The sequence below is a fragment of the Lynx canadensis genome, chromosome B3 (genome assembly GCF_007474595.2).
Source record: "Lynx canadensis isolate LIC74 chromosome B3, mLynCan4.pri.v2, whole genome shotgun sequence".
NCBI lineage: Eukaryota > Metazoa > Chordata > Mammalia > Carnivora > Felidae > Lynx > Lynx canadensis.
In genome coordinates, this window is record NC_044308.2 from 40146350 (window position 1) to 40163619 (window position 17270).

General features: G+C 41.7%; 1 protein-coding gene across 1 annotated transcript in view; it reads right to left on the reverse strand.

The window, feature by feature from the left end:
- ZNF609 (zinc finger protein 609) overlaps nt 1–17270 on the reverse strand; it is a 208844-nt gene that overhangs the window by 4402 nt on the left and 187172 nt on the right. Inside the window, exons 4-8 of the mRNA XM_030317934.1 lie at nt 6795–6882; nt 3774–6114; nt 2417–2783; nt 612–787; nt 155–371 (exon numbers count right to left, since the gene is read on the reverse strand). Coding sequence (XP_030173794.1) covers nt 155–371; nt 612–787; nt 2417–2783; nt 3774–6114; nt 6795–6882 — 3189 coding nt within the window. The remainder of the gene's footprint in view (nt 1–154; nt 372–611; nt 788–2416; nt 2784–3773; nt 6115–6794; nt 6883–17270) is intronic.

Here is a 17270-nt window from a genome sequence, read left to right on the forward strand (position 1 = left end):
GATAGGTGGTGGTGGGGTGGCACCTGGCTGGCTTAGTCAGTAGAGCATGAGACTCCTGATCTTCAGGTTGTGAGTTCAAGTCCCATGTTGGGTTTAGCGACTACTTAAAATCTTAAAAAAAAAAAAAAAAGAAAAGTAGGGGAAGGAGGCTTACCTGCTGCGTAGGGTAAGTTGTACTGTGCTGGGAGCAACGAGTACCCCAAATGGTGGTGGTGGTGATGTGTGGACATCAGGCGCTGAGAAGGGGAGGTGCGGGGCCGGTCTACACTTCTTTCACCCCCACCTGCTCCCCCGACGCTGCTACAGCTGCCACCACCCCCAACCACCCCACAGCCTCCCCGATCTCTCTCCTGAGACGTTTTATCACTTATCTGGAAAAAAAAAAGCAGACACAAAGCACTGTTGTGAGACATACACACGACAGCAAGATGCTCTGAGCCCACACTATGATTCCTTACAAACGCAGGACACCTAAGAATCATGGAGTTGCCTGGTGACGCCAGCGTCAAAGTCAGCCAGGCTGCACTGTAGTTAAGACCTGCGCTTGCCCACCTTCTCCCAGAGCCTGGATCTGGCCTTCCTGGGTTCTGGGAGCAGCCAGTGCCACTTACCGTGGGAGACTTGCTCTTGTAGTGACTGGCGTGCTGCTGCAAGATGTCCAGGGCTTTGGACTCTGAGCTGGATTTACAACTGACACTGGGGCTGGCTCGTGCCTTGTCAGCATCTTCACCCCCTGAGACTTTGCTGCCATATGGGGAGAAAGAGTAGCTGGAAGGTAGGTAGGAACCTGGGGAAGGAGAAATAAAGCAGTCAATGAGAGAAGTAAAAGAAAGAAGCTCTGCTTTGGTGAGCCCGGTTAGGGCAGGCATCAGCTTTCCTAGGCAGAGGCTGAGATATTTCCCCCTACGGTGTCTTCAGGCTGAAACTTTTAGTTTGTCCTTTCTTTACTGAGCTCTAGAGGCAAAACTAGCTAAGGGATATTAGGAACAGGGTCCTCAACTTTTGGGGAGTCAGCTTCGCTAGAGCCCTAGTGATTCATCTTGGACGGGCATTACGGTGAAGTGGAAAGATCATAGGATTTGGAGTCAGACAACCTTGGTTTTGAATGCACCTCTCTTGAGACTTACCAGCTGGGTAGCCTTAAGCAAATTTACAACCCTTCTGAGCTTCAGTTTCTTTCCCATCAAAATGAAGACACCAATACTTATTCCATAGGGAAGATGAAATAAGATAATGCACATAAACCACCTAGCACAGTGGCTGGCCCAGAGCAGGCACTCAGCAAGTGGAAATATTATTTTTATATGGACAGATGGGGTAATAGGGAGAAAGGAACATCACAGGTGACACAATTTCCTAGCTCTGTTTGAAAAGCTTCCTGGTGCCTTATAACGTTCTGCCAGGGTATCAAGACTGTTTAGGCTGCTCTCCAATTGGGAGGTGGGAGCTCTGAGGAGTGAAAGAAGTGCTCTCTTACCCCAGAAGCATCCCACATGGCTCTTCGGGCAACAGAAACCAGTGAGTGGAGTTGAGGACCATTTTCTTCTAACAAGTTAAATATGTACACCCCTACAATGTGCCCTTCCCCAAGAAGTCATGGGCAGCAGTATAAAGAGCTTATTTTTCCCAAGCTGAATGTTTTCTATTGGACTTCCCCTCCATTCTGATTTCAAACAGCTCTTCCTCTCTCCCACTGCCTTCCAAACCTTGCAGCTGAACCTGTCTTATAAATGAATACATGCATTGCCCTGGTTTGAATTTTATTTGTTCCATGTGTCTCTCCTGCTACGATTAAGTTGAAGCTCCTTAAGAAGAACTAGCCCTGTTTCTTTTGTATTTCTACATTGCAAAATGTAGAGTATGTGTTTAAAATAGTTCCAGCTGAGAGAAGATGGTAGTGGTTTAGTGGGAGTTTTGCCTTCAGTTATCCAGGAAAATGGACTACAGAGGCAAGACTCTAGCTGGAGCAAGGGAGGGAGAGGCGGTCTCACAGATTGTAGTTTGGGTCATTCAAGGAGCTTGAGGCTAGACTGACCACTCACAGAATGTTACATTCAAAACAGGGCAGTCATCTATCTGAGTTTCAATAAGCGTTAGGGCCTGGGGTGCCTGGGTGGCTGAGTTGGTTAAGCATCCAACTTCGGCTCAAGCCATGATCTCACAGTTCGTGAGTTCGACCCCCATGTCAGGTTTTCTGCTGTCGGTGCAAAGCCCACTTCACATCCTCTGTCCTCTTCTCTCTCTCTGTCCCTCTGCCACTCTCACTCACTCTCTCAAAAGTAAATGAACATTAAAAAAAAAAAAAAAAAAAAAAAAAAAAAGCCTTAGAGCCATGCAAGAAAACTCTGGATCTGAAATCTGTGCTTCATTTCCCCTCCCCGTTAATAGAGCACAAGCGGGAAGAAGGGTGCTGTACCTGGGTAGTTCTGCATCATCACAGCAGGCATGCCCCTGTAGCTGGGGTGGTTGGGGTCATAGGACTGGCTATAGGAGTAGCCGTGCATGTAAGGGATGTAGGACTGGTGCTGGGTGAGGGGGGAGGACACAGGCACATGGACACTTGGCCGGGGCTCCTTGCTCCCGAGGCGGGATTCCTCAGACGTGGGCAGCTTGCAGTCACTACTTGTGCTTTCCTTCCCATCCTCCTTGGGGGCAGAGTCCTTACTCCGATTCCTTTCTTCCTTCAATTTGCGGTCCCGCTCCTCTTTCCACCGCTCATCCTCTGACTTGATGTCCGAGTACTTGGCAGGATAGACATACGTCCACATCCGGGGCTCTGCTTCCTACAACAGTCACAGAATGAGCACTGAGTGTTGTATAGGTAAGAGAGAGACTTCAAGCTCGAGGTCGTAGCAGAAACACCGGAGCAGCTAATACTAGACACCGGGGCAGAATATTTACAATTAACTCTGGTCCCTCCTGCTTTTTTAAAAAAGCCTGCCCCCCTCCTTGCCCAAAAGGAAACAAGATGTGGAGAAGGAAAAGGAAAACCCATCAGTGGGTCTTCTCTAGGAGATAATATGCATTCTGGGGAAAAGAGTCCTTGAATAGAAGAAGTTGCTCTTTTTCCAAGGAATTTCAGGTTGTTTCACTTCTTTAGAGGAAGCTCCAGAGCAGAGAGGTGTGAGTGTTGCCCAGCTCAGAGGAGGGAGGTCTAACTGTGGCACTAAGAAGAAAGGGAAGACTTTCTAAATCTCATGAGCAGAGCATGATGTGAGACCGAGTTCTCAGTTCTAAGTTTACCTATAAAATCTTTTTTTTTCTTTTTAAATTTTATTTATTTAAGTAATCTCTACACCCAATGTGGCTTGAACTTGCAGCCCTGAAATCAAGAGTCGCATGCTCCACCGACCGAGCCAGCCAGGTACCCCTCTATAAGACCTTTTTGAAAGTAACTCAGTCTGAGTAGTAACTTACTCTAGAAAATGGAGAGATCACCATTCCACACAACCAAATAGTGGAAGAAACACCGACTAGGAACTGAGATACCTGGGTTCTAATCGCGGCTCTGCTAGTGAAGTCACAAGTTACCCTACACAAATCAAGCTAACTTACCTTGGTCTCTCTTGTCAAATGGGAAAAACACCTTTTACTGACGTAACCTTGCTTTTTAAAAACATGAAAATGATTTACAAAGGTAAAGAATCTTTAAAATTATAGATTTCTCCCGCCAATCTGTATTCTGCTGACACCCTACATAAGGAGAGCCCGGACTTGTGAGAAAGAGACAAAGACTATCAAACAGTGTTTGGGTTTCCTCCCAGAATAGTTACCTGTCGGTACCAGAGTATTGGATCCACCTCTGCCTGTCGGCCACACTCAGCGCCTGTCTTAGCCTCAGAGGCCTCCTTGCCTAGGTGGCTGGCCTCACTCAGCTTCACTTTAAGTCCTTCCGGGGCCTGGTTGGGCAGTTTGGAGGAGTCGTCTAACTTGGGAATAATGACTGATTTGGCAGGGTCAGCCCCTGGCTCCTTGGCCTTCCCGGGTCCTGACTTGACCAGGTCTGTCAGGCTGGGGGCCTTGGTGAGAGTTGGGGGGATCGACGGCTTTTGCTTCCATTCTTCCTTGAGTGCCGCCTCCCGCTCCTTCAGGCCCAACTCCACCTTCTTGTCCAGTCCCCGCTGCTGCTGCTCCAAGCTCTGCCGTTTCTGCTGTTCCTCATATTGCTGCCGGTAGGCTGTGTTAGTGCTCAGGAGGTGGGTGTGGTAACTCTGGTCGCTGTAGCCATACGGGGGCACGTAGGCATACTGGTTGTAGTACAGAGACTGCATGTACATGTTGGGACGCTGCTGGATGACGGAAGGCTGCTGACTGGAACTGCTCAGCTCTGGTTTCTTCTCGTCACAGACATCGTTCTTCACTTTCCCCTCTATGCTCTCAGGCTCCTCATCCTTTTTTGTCTTCAGAGCTTGGCTCTCCACTCCTGCCTGGCTGCTGGGGTTCAGAGCCCCTGGGCTAGACTGTGCATAACTCGGAGAGTAGTAACTCTCAAAGCCTTGATAATACGGTGAGTCTTTGCTCTGTGGTTGAGGGGGAAAAAGAGTTTTCTTAGCCCCTTCCTTAACCAACTGTTCAGGGTCCTTTGATTTGACGCTGTCCACTTTGCCCTCCCCATCCTCCCCAGCATCAGATATGTCGGAGTATGCAGGGCTGTTGGTTTTGACCGAGTTGGCTTCGGCTCCGTTCTGGGTCACTACATGTAAGGGAGTCAGGGGCTGGGTAGGAGTAGTGCTGTCTATGCGGCTACTGCCTCCAATTGAAGGGCTGGGGGCATTGTCCGTGAAGCTGTAGATCTTGTCAGCTTCTGCCTTGATGCTAGCCAGTCGGCTCTGGTGGGGGTCTGATGAGCCATTCAGGAGCCCCTCCATTTTCATCCCATCTCCCGAGGAGTCCCTGAACGGGCTTTTGCCTTCTTCTGCTCGACACACCTTCCCAGGGGTCAGAGGACTTTCGAGTTCCTTTGAGGACTCCTTCTTTTTTTTGTCTTTCTTTTTCTTGTCCTTGGCTGGGGTCAAGGCAGGGTTGACTGTGAAAGGTTCTCCCATCACAGTGGGCTTGGGCTGAATAGGCTTGAGTTGGGGGCTGTTGGGCATGGCTTGGACCACTGTGGTGGTCAAGCCTGAGGAGGAGCCTGGGCTTGCTGCTGTGAAGGTGGCTGTCTGGAAGGTGTAGATTTGCTGTGGAGGGATGGCAGGGGCAATAGGCCGCGCTGACTTTAAGCTTTTGGAAGGAATCTTTTCAGGCTTCAAACTAGAGGGTTTTTTACATTTTTCTTTTTCCATACACTTCCTTTCTAAAGAATCAAAGGCATCATTGCTTGTTTCATCCATTACTGAGGGTCCATCATCAGAGCCATCATTAGATAAGGCCCCAAGGTCTGTGTCCCCTTCCCCACTAAGCTTTTTCTTACAGAGGCCTTTTGTGCTGAATTTGCTTGAAGGAGAAGGGCTGTGGGGCTCTACGAGCCGAACTTTGGGGGTAGCTGAACGGGCAGGGGACAAGGAACCTTTTTGTGAGACGGATGCACCATTGCAGCTCCCAAGGTCTGCATGGAGGGTGGGCTCCTCTCCATATTCACTGTCTCCATCTGCTTCCGGCTTGCTGTCATCGTCTGTGTGGGCATGAGCTTGGTGGTACTTAAGTCCATTGATGTGCTTATACTTTTTGTTGCAGTTTGGGTGGGGACAGTCAATCAGGACTGGGGAGGGACAATTTCTGTCTAGAACAGTGGGTTCAACCTTGGTTCCAGGGAGGGGACCAGTGGCTGAGCCCATGGAATTCGTACGGACACGCTTGCTCCCTTTGGAGTCCTCTGAGCTGGAATTCAGCTCCATGTCTGAAAGCGGTTTGTTTTTCCGCTTATTAGCTGAGGAAGGGCTGGCCTTGACATCCTCAGAGGTGCTACTGGCAGGTGGGCGATGCTCTGAAGAATTTTGGCTGCCCCGACGGCCTTTGCTATTGGCTCCTGCTCGGGTTTTGCTGCTGCTGCTGGTCCCTTTGCTGTCAGAGGCAGTGGCTGTCTCATTGACAGGTGTGTTACTGTTGGGACGCATGCGTTTACCTCTACCCCGGCCGTTGCGCATTTCCAAGTCACTGGTGGGGGAGTCACAGAACCTTGGCAAAGGGCAAACACAACAAGATATTGTTAAGAAGAAAAAACACCTTCAAACCAGTTTAGGTGCCTCCAGAACTGTCCAGATGGTAACTATCATTTTCAATGAATATGACTTGTTAAAGGAACTTTTGAAACCATGGGAACTGCGTTAAGTGGTGAGCTCCTAGGGTGCTATCTGCATGCTAGCTGTACATCATTCCCCAACATTTGAGTTCCCCAAACCCTGGCAAACTGGGAACAAGCTGTAAAGTGCCATTCACTGCGATGTCAACCTGAAAGGTCCCTGTGAAACCCACATAGTCCAGTGTTCTTAAAACTGCAAATGTTCTTGAGGTTAAACTCCTGAGAAAAAGCTATCAAAAAGCATCATCAATAAATGTTTGTTCACCCATAGGCGGACTCGATGGCCTTAGTCTCAAGGTGACTACTGGTAGAAGCCAGAATTCAATAATTTCACCCAAAGGCTTAAACAGGATCTCCTCCCCATTCCTACCCAACCCACCAACACCTAATTGATTTATTCTTGAATGCAGTGCCTTCCTCATCTCTACACCATCATAGTCTTGAAAAGCTAGGTGTCTTAAAAGCTATCCAACTCTAACAGGAAGAAGGGATAAGAAGGGATCACCGATTAGACTGGTTCAGACTAATATTCACCAAAAAGCTGTCAAGTGCTTACCTGGGGGGTGCCCAATCGTGCCGCGTGCAGTCAAGAAGTGTGCCTACATAGGTCTTGTTCCTCCATGTTACATTTACCACCAACATCCCTGGAAGACAAGAAGATTCAGATACAGACAAGGGAAACCCTGCTGGCCACTGAGAGGAATACTTTTCATTTGAGGAGCATCCTGGTTCCTGGAGGAGGATTTAGGGTTGCTCTGGGTCCCCATGAGACAAGCAGGACTGGGCCAAAATACCATTATGGAAACTGCCTACTTAGCTCAATGGATTTATAAGATTTAGTGCCATACTTACATCAGATTTCTCTTTTAAAGTATAAAACATCATGGTTACAAAAAGCACTCTTTACTGTATTTTCAAACTTTGCATATTGATGGGATCATGCTGGGGTGTAACTTAAGTTACTTAAGTAAAGTTAACTTAAGTTTCTCACATAACATTACAAACCTGAGATTTATCTATGTTGACATGAAAAGCTTAATTAACTTATTTTAACTGTGCTCATGAAGGACACTGTATGATTTGACCATAATTTACACATTCTCCTACCGATGGGTATTTAGGGTATTTTGAGCATTTCACTCGGGAATGATTTCACAATGAACACTCCTGTCATGTTCATATTATTAAAAAATGCTTTGGGGTGGATAATATAGTCATATTCCAAAATTCAAACAGTAGCAGACAAATCCCAATATAAATGAAGTGTTTCCTCCTATCCCTGTTTTGCAGCCTTCTGGTGCCGCCATTCAGAAATATCCATGGATATCCATGTGTTCCTCCAGAGATATACATTTATAAGCAAATATGCTTATATGTTCTTCCTCAAATGGTAGCAATATACAATGTTCTGTACACTTTTTTCATATATATGAAATCTAAATACTTTTTGAATCATTATCAGTACACATAGAACTACTTCACTCTTTTCAATGGCTGCATTTGAATGATTGCAAATCATGCCACAGTTTATTTAATCAGTCCCCTGTTGACAGACATTTAGGCTGTTTCACTATTTTGTTATTACAAATAATGCAAAAATAACCCTGTACAAATGCGTTACCTTACTTACACGAGTATGTCTCTAAGATGTAATTCCTGTAAGTAAAATTAATCATGGAGCACTTAAATAAATTTTTAAAAATCCAAATATATTTATTTTGAGACAGAGTGTGAGCAGGGGAGGGGCAGAGACTCCCAAGCAGGCTCCCTGTCAGCACAGGGCCCGACGTGGGGCTTGAACTGATCAAACTGTGGGATCATGACCTGAGCCGAAATCAAGAGTTGGACACTCAACTGAGACACCCAGGTGCCCCTGTATTTGGATTTTTGATAAACACTGCCAAATTGCAAAGAAGATTCACCTATTTATACACTCATCAGCAGTGCACGGTAACACCAGCTGTCTTTTTCCTTTGGCAACACAGTGTTCTCAAACTTGTTCATCTTTGCCAACCTGACAGGAGAAAAACGGTGTTTTATGTAGTTTCAGTGAAATGTTTCCTATGATGAGTCTGTGTATCATTTCATTTTAAGACATCATTATGAAATGTATTTCCTTTCTAGTGAATTGTCTCTTTATATAAAGCTTTCCTCATTTTTCTACTGAATTATATAGTCTTTTTCTTATTTGTAACTCTTAATACACCAGAGTGAGCCTTTTGTCTGTTGTACAAATCAGGTATTCCCCCCTGGTTTGTCATTTGCTAATGGTGGTTAAGGCTATGCAGAAATTATTTACCTTTTTTTAAAGTAATCTCTATACCCAATGTGGGGCTCAAACTCATGACCCTGAGATCAAGAGTCACATGCTCTTCCAACTGAGCCAGTCAGATGCCTTGAAATGATTTACTTTTGTTTTTACATTTATCAATCTTTTATGGCTTCAGAGTTTTCTTGTCATATTTCAAAAGGCTTTCCTCGGGGCGCCTGGGTGGCTCAGTCGGTTGAGCATCCGACTTCAGCTCAGGTCACGATCTTGCGGTCCGTGAGTTCGAGCCCCACGTCGGGCTCTGGGCTGATGGCTCAGAGCCTGGAGCCTGCTTCCGATTCTGTGTCTCCCTTTCTCTCTGCCCCTCCCCCGTTCATGCTTTGTCTCTCTCTGTCTCAAAAATAAATAAACGCTGAAAAAAAAAAAAAAATCAAAAATAAATAAACGTTAAAAAAAAACCAAAAAAAAAACCAAAAGGCTTTCCTCATTTCATCACTTCATTAACAGTTTTTCTTATGATTTCTTTTAGTACTTTTATAATTTTTATTTTTTTAACATTTATTTATTTTTGAGAGACGGAGAGAAACACAGCATGAGAGGGGGAGGGGCAGAGAGAGAGGGAGACACAGAATCTGAAACAGGCTCCAGGCTCTGAGCTGTCAGCACAGAGCCTGATGCAGTGCTCAAACCCACAAACTGTGATATCATGACCTGAGTCAAAGTCGGTCGCTTAACCAACTGAGCCACCCAGGAGCCCCATATAGTTTGATTTTTTATATTTAAATCTTTAAAAAAATATTTATTTTTGAGAGAGAGCGCGAGTGAGCATGCATGCAGGGGAGGTGCAGAGGGAGAGGGGGACAAAGGATCTGAAGCAGGCTCTGTGCTGACAGCAGAGAGCCCAACACACGGGTGGAACTCATGAACTGTGAGATCATCACCTGAGCTGAAGTCAGATGCTCAAGTGACTGAGCCACCCAGGCACCCTTTGATTTAAATCTTTAATCCATCTGGAATTCAACTTCGTATAAAACTTAACTTTTTTGTATTCTTAATTTATTTTTAGAAGTTTATTTAGAGAGAGGGAGATGGCCAGTGCGTGGGGAAAGGGCAGAGAGAGAGTATTCCAAGCAGGCTCCACACTGTCAGATGGAGCATGATGAGGGGCTTGAACTCACAAACCATAAGATCAGGACCTGAGCCGAAATCAAGGGTCAGATGCTTAACGACTGAGCCACCCAGGCGCCCCTCAAAAAAATTTTTTTAATGTTTTTATTTTTTGAGAGAGCGAGAGAGTGAGAGCAGGGAAAGGGCAGAGAGAGGAGGAGACACAGAATCTGAAGCAGGCTCCAGGCTCTGAGCTGTCATGACAGCACAGAGCCCAATTCAGGACTTGAACCCACGGACTGCAAGATCACGACCTGAGCAGAAGTTGGATGCTTACCGACTGAGCCACCCAGGTGCCTGGTTTTTACATTTTTAGTAATAGAAAAAATGAAAAGGATACTATTATTTTATGTTATGTGATATCGTATGAAATTCAAATATCATTACCCATGAATAAAGTTTTATTGGAACATAGCCACAGTTACTATTTATGCCTGATTTCACACTACAAGGCAAGATTGAGTATGCAACAGAGAGGCTGTACAGTCTGCAAAGCCCAAAATATTTACTACCTGGCCTTTTATGGAATGAGTTTGCCAACCCACTGGAGTCATTCAAGTCAAAACAGTTTCTAGTCTCCCTGGTGATTTCTATTTTTTTTTTTTTTATTAAAATGTTTTTTATTTATTTCTTGAGACAGAGAAAGTGTGTGCGCAAGTAAGGGAGGGGCAGAGAGAGAGGGGGACAGAGGATCCTAAGTGGACTCCATGCTGACAGCAGAGAGCCTGCTGTGGGGCTTGAATTCACGAACTGAGAGATCATGACCTGAGCTGAAGTTGGACACTTAACCAATTGAGCCACCCAGGCGCCCCTAGTAATTTCTTTTTTGATCCTGGGTTATTTAGAAAAGTGTTGTCAAAGTTTCAACTATCTGGGATTTTCCAGATATCTTTTCGTTATTTATTTCTAATATAATTTGTGGCAGAGAACATACTCTATGATTTCAATCCTTCCAAATTTATTGAGAATTAATTTATAGTCTGAAATATGATCTATCTTGAAGAACATTCCATGAGCACCTGAAAAGAATATTTTAAAATGTATACTCTGCAGCTTTTGGTGTTCTATAAATGACTGATAATGTTATTCAAATCTATATTGCTACTAATTTTCTGCTTTCTTATCAATTATTTGTCCCTTATTCTCGCTTACTGGAAATCCTATTTCTCTAGAAATTTGGACCTTCTAGATTAATCATCTTTTTTATGTTTTCACTATTTTCCATTTCTTTATCTGTCTTCCATTCCTTTGTCTATATTCTAAGGGATTTCCTTCATTTTCTAAGTTATATACTGAAATTTCCATTTTTACTACTGTAGCTTTAAGTTTAAAAAAGGCATCCTCTTGTTTCATGGATGCAGTATCTTATCTCTCTGAAGATATTTAATTACACAACACAGGTTTGAAGTGTGCAGGTCGGCTTCTATCTGGATTTTTAAAAATAAATACAGCACATTACTGTAAATGTTTCTCTTCCTTATTTGTAAAACTAAATTCTAGTATAATTAACATACTGTGTTATATTAGTTTCAAGTGTCCGATATAGTGATTCAACAAATCTATCCCTTACTCAGTACTCATCATGATAAGGGTACTCCTTATTTCTTAGCTCTCTTTCCTCCCAACCTCAGACAAAAACAAACAACTAAAAAAACCAAGCTTTTGTTTTTTCAGGTCTCTTAAATCAGTACTTGTGCATCTGCTGTCTAGTTTCCAAAGTTCTACTGATTATAACTGCTTGCAAGTAGTCCTGGTCTGTTTTTAAAGAAACCTGTGTGTTATATCTTAAAAACAAAACTCCTTTACTGACATTTGAATGAATTATAAAGGGAGAAAGTGGGAGGTAAATATGGACTTTCAATCTACCATGTTTAACCAAAATGATGCATTTACTTTTATTTATCTGGTATATTTCAAACGTACAACCTACCTCAACAGTTAGGTTTCTAATTAGAATCTAGTTCAGGAAAATTATCACCTATTATCTATTCATTTATTGTCTCTTTGCCATTCTTTCAATCTTTTTTTATTCCCTAGGACTCCTATCTGATATGTTAGAGCCTCTCAAGCCATTATCTCTCCATTTGAGTTGATTTGTGTTTGATTCTTCCAATTTATAATTTGTTCTAGAATTTATCTAAGGTATTGACTTAAAAGGAATTTCAATGGCTATAGTATATAATTATATTTCAAAGACTGTTTATCATTTCAAAAATTTTAAACTGGTTACTTTCTCATATCTACATGACATTACTTAATTTCTAGCTCTTTGGTTCATAGTTTTATTTATTTATTTTTTTTTTATAATTTTTTTTTTCAACGTTTATTTATTTTTGGGACAGAGAGAGACAGAGCATGAACGGGGGAGGGGCAGAGAGAGAGGGAGACACAGAATCGGAAACAGGCTCCAGGCTCTGAGCCATCAGCCCGGAGCCTGACGCGGGGCTCGAACTCACGGACCGCGAGATCGTGACCTGGCTGAAGTCGGACGCTTAACTGACTGCGCCACCCAGGCGCCCCTCTTTGGTTCATAGTTTTAAAAAAAATGTTCATTTATTTTTGAGAGAGAGAGAGAGAGAGAGTGAGGGAGGGGGGCAGAGAGAGAGAGGTAGACAGAGGATACCAAGAGGGCTCTGCGCTGACAGCTGACAGCCTAGAGCCTGCTTTGGATTCTGTATTTCCCTCTCTCTTTGCCCCTCCCCTGATCATGCTCTCTTTCTTTCTCAAAAATAAATAAACATAAAGAAAATTAAAAAAAAAATAAGTTTATTTATTTATTTTGAGAGTGAGAGAGAGAGAGAGAGCAAGTGTGTAGGGGCAGAAAGAGAAGGGAGAGAGAGAATCCCAAGCAGGCTCCGCACCATCAGTGCTTAAACTCACAAACTCTGAGACCATGACCTGAGCCGAAATCAAGAATCAGACGCCCAACCGACTGAGCCACCCAGGTGTCCTCATAATTTTATTTTTAATAGACATTATTATTCTGTTTCTTCTTAGGAATTCTAACCAGACTCCTTACAGAGTCTCTGTAAATGTTTGCACCATACAGTAATTTCATTCATTCAATTCCTGGTGGTTAAAATTTTAAAATTAATTTTTATATTTTGAGATAGACATTCACATACAGTTGTAAGAAATAATAGAAACCCCATTGTACCCTTTAGTCAGTTTCCCCCTATTGGTAACGTCTTACAAAAAAAAATACTGCAGTATTATATCTCAACCAGAATCTGACATTGACACAATGAAGATACAAAATATGTCCATCAACACAAGGATACCTCATACTGCCCTTTTACAACTTCAGTCACTTCCCTCTTACACTCATCCCTCCTTAATTCCTGGCAACTACTAATCTGTTATTCATTTCTGGAAGCATACAGCATATAACCCTTTGGGACTGTTTTTCTCCCTTTACCAGCATATAATTATCTGGAGATTCATCCAAGTTGTTGCATGTCTCAACAGTTCAGTCTTTTTTGTTGGTGAGTGAGGGACCGATTTGTTTTACCATTCATCTGCTGGATGTGAAAGACATCAGGGTTGTTTCCAGTGTTTGGCTATTATGAATTAAGCTGCTATAAACATTTGAGTACAGGTTTGCAGTGAACATGACTTTTCATCTCTCCAAAATAAATACTCAGGAGTGCAATTACTAGATCATATTGTAGTTGCATATTTAGTTTTTTTAAGAAACTGCCAAACTGTTTTCCAGAGTAGCTGTGCCTTTTTCCTTTTTACATTCTCAACCAGCAATGCATGAGAGATCCAGTTTCATTGTATCCTTGCCAGTATTTGGCATTAAATTTTAATTTTAGCCATTCTAACAGTTGTGTAGTAGTGTCTCATATTGTAATGGGTTTTTTTTTAATTTAACTTTTTAAATTTACATCCAAATTAGTTGGTGTATAGTGCAACAATGATTTCAGGAGTAGATTCCTTAATGCCCTTTACCCATTTAGCCCATCTTCCCTCCCACACCCCCTCCAGTAACCCTCTGTTTGGTCTCCATATTTATGAGTCTCTTCTGTTTTGTCCCCCTGTTTTTATATTATTTTTGTTTCCCTTCCCTTATGTTCATCTGTTTTGTCTCTTAAAGTCCTCATATGAGTGAAGCCATATGATATTTGTCTTTCTCTAATTTCGCTTAGCATAATACCCGTGAGTCCTATCCACATACTTGCAAATGGCAAGATTTCATTCTTTTTGATTGCTGAGTAATACTCCATTGTATATATATATATATACACCACATCTTCTTTATCCATTCATCCATCGATGGGCATTTGGGCTCTTTCCATACTTTGGCTGTTGTTGATAGTACTGCTATAAACATTGGGGTGCATGTGTCCCTTCGAAACAGCACACCTGTATCCCTTGGATAAATACTAGGTAGTGCAATTGCTGGGTGGTAGGGTAGTTCTATTTTTAGTTTTTTGAGGAACCTCCATACTGTTTTCCAGAGTGGCTGCACCAGCTTGCATTCCCATCATATTGTAGTTTTAATTTGCATTTCTCTAATGACTAATGATGTCGAACATGTTTCATGTGCTTATTTGCCATCTGCATTATCCTCTTTGGTGAAATGTCTGTTCATGTCTTTAGCCTATTTTCTGACTGGATTGTTTTCTACTGTTGAGTTTTGAGAGTTCTTTATATATTCTAGATACTAGTCCTTTGTTGGGTATTTTCATCCATTCTGTAGCTTGACTTTTCACATCTTAATGGGGTCTTTCAAAGAACAAACATTTTTAATTTTGATGAGATATAATTTATCCTTTTTCCCTTTTATGGATTGTATTTTTGTCAAATCTAAGAACTCTTTGCCTACTGAAGATTTTCTTCTAGGTTTTTCTGTTTAAGTCCTTGATCCATTTAGAGTTAGTTTTTGTGTAAGATTCTCTTCCTTTGTTTTGGCCCATGATGTCCACTTGTTCCAACATCAGTTGTTGAAAAGGTTATCTTTCACATCCCAAGAACTGCTTTTGCACCTTTGCCAAAATCAGCTGGGTATATTTATGTATCTATTCTGGGCTCTCTGTTCTGTTCCATTGGTCTGTGTCTATCCCTCTGCCAGTATCAGTCTTGATTACTGTGGCTATGAATCTTGAGATCAGGCAGTCTGATTCCTCCCACTTTTTCCTTCTTTTTCAAAACTGTTTTAGCTTATTTTAGTTTGTCTGGCTTTCCCATATAAATTTTAGAATTATCTTGTCTATACAAAATATCTTGCTGGAATTTTGACAGGAATTACATTAAATCTGTGTATCAATCTGGGGAAAACTGACATCTCTACTATGTACTCCCCATTTATTTAGATCTTCTTTGATTTCTTTCATCAGCATTGTACAGTTTCAGCATACAAATCCTGGAGATATGTTGTTAGATTTACATCTAAGGATTTCACTTTTCTGAGCTATTGTAATTGGTATTGTATTTTTAATTTGTGTTCATGTGTTTATAGCTAGTATATAAGTAGACACAGAATTGATTTTTTGTTTATCCTATATTCTACAACCTAGTTAAACTCATTCATTAGTTCTAAGACTTTTTGTATACTCACTGAGATTTTCTATTTAGACAACTATGTAATTTGTAAACAAGTACACTTGTATGTCTTCCTTTCTGATCTGTATACCTTTTATTTCCTTTTCCTGCCTTATTGCACTAGCTAGAACTTCCAACACTATGTTGAATAAGGGTACTGACAGCAGACATCCTTGCTTTGTTCCTGTTCTTACTGGGGTAAGCATTCAGTCTTTCATCATTAAATATAATGTTTGCCTCCATGCTGAGGATATACAAGGCAAAAAGAAAACCCAGGGAATTTACCACCATGTTGTTCCTCAGGACTTGAGGTCCCCAGACAGTCTGCTTCTTCTCCCCACCTTCACAACCTTGTTATATTTGTTTTATATATAATGTATAGGGTTTTTAGTTGTATTTAGTGGGAGAAATAAGGAAAAGTATGTCTACTCCATCTCCCAAAGTTGAAGTCCTGGTTAATTTCTGTTTGTTATCTTTCTTAGCATTAGATTTTTATTATATAAAATTATACTTTGCAGACTCTTTTTAAGTGGGATGTTTTTGTTACTAATTACCTCTCTTCTCTGTTTAAAAGTTTGCAATTTCTTCCATCTAGTCCCCTAAAGACCTAGTCTGAACAGGTCTTTTAATGGCTTGTGCCATTAGAAGAAATTTAGGATATCATAGTTCTAATCACTGAACCAGCAGGCAGTTTGCCATACTTCTTCACAACTCCTTAGGCTTCTTTCCTCCCCCACTCAATTAACTTTTTAAAGCCTCCTTTCATGAGGCTGGTTGGGGTTTGGCATCTCACTCCCCTGGCTTCAAGTTCTATCTCTTTATGGGGCATTTTAGTATCTAGTTCTTGCTGAAAAACTTGTCTCTCAGACACCATTCTCTGTTCCTCAATCTGGAGGCCCCAGGCCCAAAGTTTCAGCTTTACCCAGTGACTTGAATCTCTTCTGTTTTTGTTGTTGTTTTTGAGCCCAAATATGTTGGTTTTCACTTTATATATTTTACTTCTTGCTATATGTCTGGAACACAAGGGATATATCAAAAGTGTGAACATAGTAAATCGCCTTGATTGGAAATCCCAGAGCACAGGGGTGCCTTGCTGGTTCAGTCAGAAGAGCATGAAGCTTGATCTCAGGGTTATGAGTTTGAACCCCATATTGGGTACAGAGTTTACTTAAAAATAAAATCTTAAAAAAAGAAAAAAAAAAAGGGAAGTCCCAATCCACATTTTCTATGTAATACAGCTGCAGAATAAGTCTGGGGACTGTAGAAGCGGCCTTTTGTCTTTGGTCATATACTCATAAAATATTATTTCATCTAGCACTCCCAGGGCCTATCTGTAGTAATTCACCTATATTCATTTTCTTCTTTTATGTGGAATGCTGTCTAAAGATCAATGGACTTGGAATCAGAAAGCCTCAGTCCATATCCTCACTCTGTTACAGTACTATCTTGAACAAGTCACTTAACCTCTATGACTCTCAGACTTTTAATCAATACTCTAGGATTAAAACAAATAAATAATAAGATTATTAAACTAGTTATTATATAACTAGCCACATAGCCTTTCAATAATTCAAAGAGAGTGCTTTAGACAAAACCATAGAGCATCAATACTTGAGCCCTAAACTCTTGAGCATGGCTTTAAATAAGGTCTTATTTAGTCCCTGTTTTCTTTCAAATCTGATTTTAGGATGCTTGATCATAAAAACAGATCAGACAAGGGAGTTAGAAGAAGGAAAAGGAAAAAAAAAAAAAAAAAGGATTGCCCTACTAGAAAGTTTCACTAATGAAATCAGGGTAGGAAAGAATTTTGGTTTAACCAATTCTAATTCAAACATTTATTGCACATCTATTATGTGCTAGGTGTTTTCATACTCATTATCTTATCAAATATTCACAGCCTTGTTCACTTTTTGAACGAGGCAGGCAACAGAGAGAAAGCACAATCCTTCCAATAATCCTGGCAATATAGGGATTATTATAGCTACTTTGCAAACAAGGAAATGAGAGCCCAGAAAAGTAGTATTTTTTTTTTTAAGTTCATTTACTTAT